Raw genomic sequence first — 11,228 nt, 5'->3', positions numbered from 1 at the left:
CGTGGTGCGTGATCTAGAAAAAGGGGACTTCAGTAAAGGTGGGCATATCTGAACCCATGATCATAGCACAAACTTCCTATTGCAGTTAGCAGGCATGCTTCGTAGCCTTAGGACGACATCACCACTGAAGAATGGATTGCAGGTTTTCCAGACATCCTCAGCCAGCTGACGACCGTTGGGGAGGTCTCACAGGAAGCATTTACGGGTATGCACTTGTTGGGTTTCGATGCCTCCAGAGCCTGCAGAGAAATATTCAATGTCGTGATAAGGAAGTATTGGTTTGCTGCAGCTCGATTTGAGGAGATCGACTCTTCCCCAGACTACAAAAGCGTGGTCATCGAGGGTGGGTGTTTGCTATCTCCATGGTTTGCTGTATGTCCTCGTGTGCAGGCCTGTTGTGCCTTGACACTGATAATGCGGTTGCTTCTTGTGCAGATCCTGAAAAGGGGAAAATCGTCGCCACGGCCTCCCTTCTGATAGAGCGTAAATTCATCCGCAGCTGTGGCAAGGTGGGCACCCATGGAGAGTTGCAGTATAGGACATGGATTTGCTGTCATTGCAGCAGCGTAGAGACTGCATGATAGAGGCATTTACATCTCGCTCCTGTGTCCTGCAGGCAGGGCACATAGAGGATGTTGTTGTGGATCAGACTTACAGAGGGAAGCGCTTGGGGCAGAGGTGAGAGAGGTAGCAGATTGTCAAGTGCGGTCTGACTTGTAGGCACTTCCTTGATTTCTTTCCAGGTCTAAATCACAGGATAAGAGCATTGACGCAACTGCTCCATCCTGGCTGCTGACGCAGGGTGATTGAGGCGCTGCTGGTGGCTGCCAGAGAGGCTGGCTGCTACAAACTAATTCTGGATTGTGCAGAGGAAAACGCTGCATTCTATGAGAAGTGTGGCCTCACATCCAAGGAAATCCAGATGGTGCGTTATTTTTCTATTTTATCTTCTCTGGCGGCTTGATGCATGTTGGCTGTGGACATCTGTAACTACGTTATGGATTGGCTTGGCATCCGCAGGTGAAGTACTTTTGACGCATGCCGCCACCAGGACACACAGTGACATACTTTCAATTGCTTTCGAATGGAGAGCAAGCGTTGCACAACACGCCTTCTGGTGTGGTTCTGGTGAGCTTGCCAGTGCTTCACGATACAATTCCTTTGATATTGGTGACACATTATTTTGTTTACTAGTACTAGTACTTCAAGAATTCGATATGATTGGGGATGCTCTGTGGTGCAGAATCAGCCAATTTGCAGTAGCAGACATCCTACCAGACACCGGCATGCAAAAGATTTGGAATTATAAATATTTTATTCTGTGCAACAAGAATACAGGATCTGCACACTGCACAATAGCCTGAGGTGGCTGGGCCCCATGGGCCCCTGGTCCGGGACCATGGATCTATTGAAAGTGTCATGCGCTCAGAATCAGTAAATGTTTCACGTGTTCCAAAGTGAGTCAGTCTTTTGGAGCAGCTTACTGAGTGCTGCTAGCAGCACTGAAGCTGAAGCTCGTGTGAGCCGAAAGCATGCAATCTGATGCAAAGTAAGCGAAAATGAGCCAAATCTGCCAATAGCCCGAGGGCCACTGCTGTCAAGCTGGGGCGCCTCGGCCGGCTGCCTGGCTGGCAGTCAAAGTTGGACTCGGGCATTTGCAGGGCACCCGGTAAGTGGGAGGGTGGCTTATTTCCGGCATCGCACTCACAGAAACGGTTTCTATGGTGCTGGTTTCAGCTGTAGTTCGCACCCGGGCCCTACCAGGCACTAGCTAGCTATAGCTAGTCACATGCAGCGCAATTGTAAAACACAGATCGTGATGCCTTGCGTGCGCATGCTTAGGACCATCTGGCTTCTAGACCTTTCATGCGTCACAAATTCTCAAAGTGAAAGCTGGCTGTCTTGAGCCAGTTCAATTTGGCCGACTTATGACTCACCGGTTACGAAAGAGTGGGGCCAACTCTGAGGAATTTGGCGAGGAGATCAGCCGGTCGTGCAACATTTCGGGGAGGTCTGAGCGTGTGGAGACGGGCGGGAAGCTATAAAAACAGCCTGTCCCAGGTACGTCCGGATGATGATGCAGGATGGTCAAGAACGCGCAAGGCTGCTGGACCGATAGCTCAGATCGGCCCTGCCGTGCAGGATGTGGGACTGTATTAGGCGTCTAGAAGATGTGCTACCCCTTTATAGTGGTTGAATTGAGAACAAAGGGCGCCGTTCAGGCCTGTTGCCAGGAAGTGAGGGTTTTTCGGGTGTGGTTTGTGCAACAAGTGCGCGAGGTCAGAAAGAAAAAAGGACTGGGTGGCACCAGTGTCAGCAAGCTGTACTTTTAGCAAAGCAAAAGTCCTGTCGGCTGCGTGATCACAGCATGCGCGAAAACCTGCCCCTGATTTTTTGCCTGCAAGCAGGTTAGACCCCAACGCTCAGGGAGCACCATAATGGACGGCAAGAGAAAGATGCGAGCGAGCACGAATGGTTCTTATAACGACTACATGGAAGATTTTGACGACCAGGTGCGATTAAACGCCCCCATCTTGGCCGCCCCCGTTCTCATCATGTCCCAGTCAAACCCATCCAAAGCCCAGCGTGTCAGGGAGGGCAAGGCACGATCGCATCTTGAAGTTCAAACTGTCGCACAGCGAAGCCTTCCTGGTCCCTCTATGGCGTTGCTGAAGAAGCCCTTTGTGTGCAGGTGTATGTCCCACAGAGAGCATCCACCAGGAGGAGGCCAGGTGTTGACTTCACCAAGCTCACGGTGCGTCTCTCACCTTGGCATGTCATCTCTTCCAGGGTGCTTGTCCAGGGTGCTGCCATGATGATCATGATCGTTCCTGTGCAACCATAGCCCTTGTGAAAGGAGGGTTTTAGGTGTTTGCCGGTGCGGCTGCCGTCTGGCCCCTTACAGTGCTTAGCCAGTTGTCTTGGCAACATATTAGTAGCTCAGAATGGTGTCATGTGCGCAGCTGGCTTCCTTGAAGCGGTATCGGCACATTTTCAAGCTGGGGGACGTGCCAGGTGGCACAAAGGAGGACCTCATCCCGGGCATCCAGCGCCATTTTGCTCAGCAGGTGCGTTGCAAACCCCCCTCAAACAGCGCCGATGCAAGCGCGCAGCTGCTTGCTTGCCAGAGCACTGCAGGCGCTGCTTTGGCCCCCTGCAAGCTATTTTAAGGAAATTGGCATGCTGAGGTGTAGTTGTCCGGCCAGCTGATTGCCTCTTGGGCAAAAAAGGTTAGGCATTTGCTGTGCGCATGGAAGGACGCGTGCCAGACATCACTAAGAAGACTAATTGCTGTGCATGGACAGGTTGTGGACGAGCAGGACATCCTCATAGCCTTTGCTAGCACAGTGAGGCGGCAGAGCTTGGAATACAACGGCATCCCGATGGTCAAAAAGCCGCGCAACGGCCTGAAGGGTGTGGCAAAGGTTGTCCGGTGAACCGAGCATTTCCTGGCTTGACGTGCTCACCGCTGCCTTTCAGAATCTGCCCACATCCTGCTGTGGGTGGGAGTGTGGTGTCTCTACTGAGGCAGTGGTCTAGGAAGAATGCTGCACAGCTGACCGTTGTATGCAGCCCCTTGAATATCTTGAAAGGTGACAACGGGTGCCACAGTGTGGAGAAGATTATGCAATTTTTGTCTTGATTAATTTTACTGATGAGCAACTTGGCGACACAGTCGAGTCATAGCAGGCCAACTTCTAAACGTAGGGAATGTAGTACAGGCAGGCCAGGATAGTCTTTTTTGCGCTTTCCACGGTAGGAAAGGTGTGCGGGAACATGAGAGTGAGGGTGTCAGCATTGGCCTAAAGCGCAGAGCTTTTGTCACGTTTGCCTGCACAAGCTTTAAATATTCTGCTGCTTGATGCGCGCGCCAGTCCCGAACATGCCTGACCTGTTGCCTGTGACCTGACTCATGTTTGATGGGTTCTGCATATGGGAATTGTTGAGCAATGAATGGCTGCCTTGACTGGGGTTCAAGCTGGTAGGTATGCTCATGCGTGGGCTGGCTGCCATCGGAGGCCCCTCAAAGAGCAGGGTTGTGCGACATGATTGCCTTTGTACACATGTGATATCGGCATTATTTGGCAGATAGGATTGCTTGGAAAACAAAAGCTGTGTCGAGATGAAGTGAGGAGCCCAATGGTAATATGAGACAGATCTGCATTGAGGTACTGCACGGTGCGCGGGCATTGCCGTGCCCGCGGCGCAACCCGTCTGCTCATGAGCTAATCAGCTCGAGCTGACGGAGCCGGTCTGGATATTTGCATGCACAGCTTGAGCTGCTACCATGAGAAGCTGCTTGCTGGATGAAGAAAAAAGAAACCTGACCAGATATTTCTCAGGAGCTTCAAATTGACTCAACTGACGGAAGTGCACCGTGACCTCCGGCAGCTATAAGCCCTGAGATTATCCCTCGGGGGGTCCCTGCCAAATCTGGTCCGCTTACAGCTGCCGGCTCCTCCGCTTGTCTACAAATTCTTGGACGGGGTCCAGATTCAAATGTGCCTGTATGCACACCTGTAATGCCCATAAATTGAAGTGCATCGGAGAGTAGGAACTGCACCTGTTCAGTCGTAAGGAGAAACAGCAGGAATACTCGAGGTCCTGCCCACGCAAAAGCGTTGATGGAGGCGTCCTCGGTGAGTTTCCTTTGCCTTGGAGAACATTACACTGTCTCATTAAGCATTAATGTTGCAACATATTACTGAAAGTACATATGCCGCTTTTGGATCTTTAAAATCGGTGTTCATTTCCTGGGATGCCAGCTGAAGGTGGACTGCAGATGGTGCTCCTTGTCGGTCCAGCAACACTGAAACATCTGAACGGATTGATAATCATGTAACTCTAGGAAATTTTACTGTGACATATGTGGAAAAGGGTGAAGGCAGGGCTGGTGCTTTTCTACATATTCAGCTATCAAGCAGAACCGGCAAGCCCAGCTGCTGATTGTTGAATTGGTGCAGGCCGCCTTCGTGAGCATTGAGCCGTGATCCTTTAAGAAGAACGCCCAGATCGCCTGCAGACGTTCTTACCAGCATTTAAACTTTCACAACCATGCTGGAGGCACTCAGACGTGACTGCAGTGGGCTGGATCAGCGGATGCCAGCCGTGACAGAGGATCGCCCTGATGGCAACAAGCCACAATTTAAAGGCAAAAAACGCAAAGCAAACGTTAGCGGAAAGGCCGGAGATGGCGCTGAGCATCACCAGGGCAAGCACACAAAAGTGGCAGAGCCAGAGAGGACACATGTGCAAGGTCCCGACACTCCTGACAGAGCTGTTGATGTTCCAATCGATCTGCATCCTCACACTACCATTCTTGCAGACCAAATGTACCCTGGTAAGCGCCATGCTGTAGCACTTACGCTGTTAAATTATAGCACAACGCAGCTCTCTTTCTTGATTCCCTCCTGCTCTCCTGCTTCCCAGTGCCATGCACGTTGCCATCAACGATGCTGAGAGGACTGTATGCAATCTTATTTTTGCAGGTGGCCTGCAGTCAAACATCCCAATCCACATTAGCCCTCCCAGTGTGGCCTTCCTGCGCAGCCTGTGCGGGGTGACGGACAAGATCGCCTCTCACAGCAAAGTCTCCATCCTTGAAGGGCTCAAGCTGCCCACTGGCGAGGCCGGCGTGCTGAAAATGGACTTCTTGGGAGGTGACATGCCCACGTGGGCCGATGTGCTGGCTGCCCAGCCGAGCAGGAGCGGCGGCAAGCGGCGGAAGAATGGCGGCGCGGGCGACAAGCGGAAGCGTGCAAAGCTGGTCAAACCCCTGCCTCTGGCGTGGGGAGCAGAGGCAGCAGGCGACGGGGGCAGCTCTGCTGACGAAGGTCTGTCCTATGGCTGTTGGCACCTCTTCAATCTGCTGTTGATGCTGCTGCTTGCACAGAAGATATGATCGCTCAAAGACAATGTCGAAGGGAACTTTGGTGGGCATAGATTCTTGCAACTATTTTGTCGCGCTCTACCTGGACTGCAAACCTTGACTACTCTTCGTGACAGCGTCCTCAACCTTCAACATGGAAAAGTCATTCCAGCAGGTTATTTATTGCTTATGTCATGTTCAGGTGGTGTCGACGTGCCAGTCATCCTGGTACCGTCGCTGGCAGTGTTCAGCGGGCCAGTGCGGGCGACCCCTGTCCCTGTCGAGGCGCAGCCGGCCGCAGGCCAAGAAGCTCTTGCGCACGAGGACAAGAACGGTGCTCCGCAGCCCGGCAAGGTCTGCACCCCGCCACAGCTGCCCAAAGGTTCATCCAATGAATTAGCAGCTGGCGTCAGGGACAAGGCCCCTGCTGTGGATGCGGGCCTCCCCCTGGACCCCCCGGCGCCGCCATGCCCAAGCACCAGGGAGGCCCGGCGTGCCTTGGCACCGGCTGTCTTGCCGTCGATGTGCCTGCCAGCCAGCAGGCCAGCCAAGCAGGAGGCTGGCACGCCCAAGCATGCAGAGGCTCAGGACATCAGTGATCCCATGAACCTCCCCCACAATGAGCCGCAGACCGAGAAGCCACCGACTGACAAGGAGGCAGCGCAAGTGGGAGAAGGCACTCCAGAGGGAGAGTCGGCCGAGGCGCAGACACCGGTCACCGTGCCCGACCTGGTGATGCTGTGCAAGGAGCCGGCACCGGATGAACCTGCGACGCCTACCGGGCAGGCCTGCGCTGCCCCAGCCAGCGTGTCACTGTCGCCGCTTGCAGTGACCACAAAGTCCTCCCCGGCTCGGCGCCGCGGCCGGCAGCCGGACAGCGTGGCAGATCAGGAGCCGCCACGCAAGGGCCAGCGGGCGTCCGCGAGCGCCGAGACGCAGAGCTTCGATGCAGACAGCCTGCTGCAGACTGCTTCCTGCACAGCTGCTCCAGAGCTCCCCAAGGCCGACGCTGCAGCGGCGGAGGCCGGCGGCAGCAGCACCTGCTGCAGCAGCAAGAACAGCCGCCCCCAGAAGAAGAGTGCATCGCAGGAGGGGCATGGCACAAATATCACTGCACCCAGCAGCCTCAAGTTGCAGCAGCTGCAGGAATCTAGGTCCAAGGTCTTGCCGGTGAACAACAGCGCAGCAGTGCCGCACCAGCGGCAGCAGGGCAAAGGCAAAGGAGCTGTGTCAGGGGAGGCTGATGCTCAGGGCCACAACCTGCACAGCCAGGCCAGCATGTGGCTTGACACGCCCCTGAACGGAGGTGACTCAGAGGGCCAGGACACGCCGTTCGCCCACGAGCAGTGCTACCCTCAGAAGCCCCAGCAAGGCCCGCCGCCATCCTCTGCCGCAGCTGAGCACGATGCGTTCGGCCCCCTGCTGGGAACCATCTTTGGTGCGGACGTGGGAGCGGACCCCATGGCCATAGACGATGAAGACATGGCGCTGTTTGACACCGATCTGGCCAACGCCTGGCACCACGAACCCGCTGACACGAGGTGGGTACAAGCCTCTAGCGCGCATCTTTACAAGTTAAATCTGCTTTCCTGTTGCTTTATGTACTATGATTGTGAAAATAGAGACACCCTTAGAAGCTTTACAATGATCAGAAGAGTTGATAGGGACAGCGGAGACAGCAGGCGGATGGGAGGCCGGTGCAGCATTCCATGCCTGCCTGGCAGCCCTTTCAGGCTGCTGGCACCTGTCCCGCAAGCTTTGATACACACCACATGCAAAACCATATTGCCACGATAGCTCACCGATGTGGGTGTGGGTGTATGGAAGGGTCAACAATGGGGAGGCGAGGAGGGTGTCCTTTGGGCAGCAGCTGGGCAGCCAGAACCGCCGCCTCAGCATCCCCTCTCCGTGGGGCTCTGCCGCGACACCGCAGCTGTTCCTCACCCCATCTGCCCGCCACGTCCGGTGGGTGCCCACATGCTGCGTTCTTCCCATGCAGTATGGAAATCTAATGTACATTTCTGAGGGTGCGGCAGGCGGCAGGTTCTGTACCTCTGCATGCGTGAAGAATACGGATTCCATACAATCCACATGCTTTCACTGTGCAGGTTGCTCAATCTGTCAACAGTGCAACAGTGCAGATGGCAATTTTTAGCTGAATCTGGAATGCTGAAGGCAGCTTCAGATGACCTGACAGTCAGACACACCATGGGTATTTTTGCTTCACTGTTTTGACACATCTTGTGCTCACAGGCAAGCAGATGTGTTTCAAGGTGTCTCACCCGAGGGGTTCCCGCCGTTGGATGGACGGGTGGAAGGGCATGCGCCGCGCAGGCCCCAAATGCTCAGCCCCGTTCCATTCTCTAGTGCTCCGCTCTTTTCTGCCGCACAATTGGCCACTTATGAGAATGGAATTGTGCACCTTCTGAGATACAACAAATATTGCCTGGAAGAAAATCCTAAATTCAAATGTCAAGATCTGCAGTGTCACAGAACAGTGGATTTATTTTTGCATCTAGCAAAGAACGCCTCTGGCACAAAATTGTCTCCTTCACTGGTTTGTTGAATTTGAGTTGATCTTGGGTTTCTGCAGGGTATCACTGTGCAGAGCAAGCTGTACCAGCGCGGAATGGCATGTACGGGAGCACTCAGCCTTTCTACATGCAGCCCATGGTGGCACACAGGCATGCTTTTGCATTACAGACCATAAATATGCACTCTCCGACTGTACCATTTCCCCCAAACAATCCAGCAGATCTGCTCTCAGTATGCTTCAATGCATGCGCATGCCTTGTGTGTTGTCACATCTTCGGCAGTAGACAGCAGTTGCCTAAAATAGCTTGTGAAGCCAGGTATTCAGTTGCCAGGCTACCCTGATGGTGTAATGTGCACAGGAGCCCCGTGCCAGATTTGGAGCTGCTGGAGCTGCGCCAGATTGCGGCCAACCTGCAGCGCCTGCTGTGCCTGAACCTGTCGGGTAGGGACGACTCCGCGGCGGACCCGGCCGGCGTGGCCGCCTCGCAGTCGCTGCTGCTGCTGCTGGAAATGCTGCAGCGCATACCCGTCACCTGGCAGCTGCTGCAGCAGTCGCAGGTCACCGTCTGTGTGCGCGCCTGCTGCCAGGTGCCTATACACATCACCCACTGTGGTGCCTCCTGCAGGATGTATTTGTTTAGTGCCATGCTTTCTTCATGTCTTGACTTCCAGTCTGTGACTTGTACATGACGTAACATAATTGCCTGCATTGTATTGCACTGCCTTATTTGGAAGCATCAGTCCTCGAAAACTTGACAGACATGTAACAGAGCCCTTCCCTTTGCCTGCCCTTCAGACTAGTTAAGAGATACTGTGATGTTGGCACATGCTTGTTGCATGACAAATTGGCTGCTCACTACGTGCGGTGGTGCCTGCAGCACGGCAATCAGCATGTGGCGCTGACGGCCCGGCACCTGCTGGAGAAGTGGCAGCTGATCTTGGAGACGCTTAGCCCTGAGCAGGGCTTCGGTCACGGCAATGCGCGCCAGCCGCCGCCGCTACAGCAGGCTCGCAGGGTGAGGTCTAGTCCGCTGACTCAGGCGCAGCTCTTCAGCGAGGAGAGGCAGCTGGCCAGCAGCATGGGCGCCGTGCCGTGCACTATGCAGGAGATAGCAGCCATGCATGGGGCAGACGCCATCGCTCGCACCTGCTTCCCTGAGCTTGGTGGGGGCGACACACAAGAGAAGGGCTTCACGGCTGAGGGCGGCGCGTTTGGGACCCCTGGCAGGATCGCGCGCAGCGCAAGCAGCCGGCCGGCTCAGGCGGCACGGTACGCCAGCAGCCCAGACGTGCTGTGGCCGCTCATGCCGTCCCCGGAGCCTCTGGCGTGCGCCGCAACGGTGGCAGCCGTCCCGCAGCTGCTGCTGGGCGGCGGGAGAGCACGCCCCAGGCCGCAGGCATCCAAGAAGGCCGCCAAGGGTGCTGCGGCAGACGCTCGGCAAGCGACTAGGCTGAAGAAGCCGACAAAGAGGACCGGGAGCCTCAGCGGGGTGCGGGGGATCGCGGCGCTCGAGAAGCAGCTGCAGCAGCTGAAGGCCAACGTGGCCAAGTCCGGCGACCTCGACTGGCCCAGCGATCTGGACGGCCTGCCGGAGCCAGACACAGGCAACTTTGACTCTCAGAGCAACTTGCCCGCCACCGCAGCCGACCAGGGACGTCAGGAGCGCGCAAGCAGCATGCCTGTGCAGCACAATCGTTCCCTTGGCAACAAGCAGACAGCGGCCAGCACAGGCAAGGACGCAGACTTCCTGCAGTCCCAGGCTTTCTGGTCCAGCGAGCCTGGCGTGGACGTGGCGGGCCTTGGAACAGTGACAGGCAGCGATGCACGGCCGGAGGAAGATGAGCCCTTTCAGACCGATGCGCGCTCCAAGATCCGGCAGGCGAGCCGCGTGCGCCAGGGCCGGCTGCGCCAGGCCGGGCGCGCCGGCCGTCCCGGCGGCAGCTGCTCGGCGGCTACGGGGGAGGGAACGCGTGCGCAGACGCCCAGCAGCACGGAGGACGCCGGCAGCAGCCGCAAGCGGGGGCCGTGCGACAAGACGCTGTGGAGCGACGAAGATAAGGCGCGGTACATTGCTGTCCTGCAGGAGCACGGGCGCGACCTCACTCAGCTCTGTGCGGCCTTCCCGGAGAAGTGCGATTTCCCTGCCACACATGCATTTATAATCAGTCTGCCTGCTGCAGTGCTCATGTGCGCTTTGAGAAGATGGCTGATGCAGGGTGCATTGTTGTGCTTGCTTGCATGCATGTGCCATTTCCAGGAGCGCTCCTGCAAGAAGGTTCTATATGAAAAAAGCCAGGTGCATTTGGCTGAACGCTTGAGATGTTGGTGCAGGTCTCCGGCGGCCGTCAGCAAGTTCTACAGCAACAACAAGCGGCGGCTGGGGCTGGACCTCGTGCTGGAGCAGGCCGGCTTTGACGATGTCCAGCTGTGAATTACCACCAAGTGCAACATGAAGCCGACATAAAATAATCCCCAATGTTTCTGAGCTGCTCGGCTGGCACTACCACACAGGCGCTCTTGGGCCCAACCACGCTGTCTTGCCCTTTGCAAGATGTGCACCTGCGCTAGAGCCGGAATTGCAGGGTGCAAAAAGCATGGATCCTTCTGGTATAAAGGCCCTAACGGCGGGACCTCTGTATTGCGCAAGTGTTTCATGTCTTTGATGTGAGTTTGATCTGCTGGGTTTATGAGTCCTCTAAGGGAGCATGCCATCTGGATGCTGCTGATTGGCACTGCACCTCGATATTTATGTCCGATCATCGCTTGAGCCCTTGATGTGGCTCCTTGGGATTTGATTGAATGAATATACCACAAGGGTCTTCA

General features: G+C 55.7%; 2 protein-coding genes across 2 annotated transcripts; both read left to right on the top strand.

The window, feature by feature from the left end:
• Positions 1-141: 141 nt before the first annotated feature.
• On the top strand, positions 142-964 carry COCSUDRAFT_17540 (acyl-CoA N-acyltransferase; the record flags this gene model as incomplete). The annotated part of the gene is made up of 4 exons (XM_005645990.1): positions 142-220; positions 391-509; positions 617-678; positions 802-964. Coding segments are annotated over 4 exons (423 nt in total), but the record flags the coding sequence as incomplete, so codon positions are not given.
• A 1,033-nt stretch (positions 965-1,997) lies between these two features.
• COCSUDRAFT_54008 (hypothetical protein) lies at positions 1,998-4,163 on the top strand. The gene is made up of 5 exons (XM_005645989.1): positions 1,998-2,061; positions 2,409-2,513; positions 2,693-2,755; positions 2,964-3,068; positions 3,306-4,163. The coding sequence occupies exons 2-5, from the start codon at positions 2,439-2,441 to the stop codon at positions 3,435-3,437; spliced, it is 375 nt and encodes a 124-aa protein (XP_005646046.1). The 5' UTR covers positions 1,998-2,061; positions 2,409-2,438; the 3' UTR covers positions 3,438-4,163.
• The last annotated feature ends 7,065 nt before the right edge of the window (positions 4,164-11,228 follow it).

The sequence above is a fragment of the Coccomyxa subellipsoidea genome (genome assembly GCF_000258705.1).
Source record: "Coccomyxa subellipsoidea C-169, whole genome shotgun sequence".
NCBI lineage: Eukaryota > Viridiplantae > Chlorophyta > Trebouxiophyceae > Coccomyxaceae > Coccomyxa > Coccomyxa subellipsoidea.
This window is presented reverse-complemented; position numbering and strand designations above follow the sequence as displayed.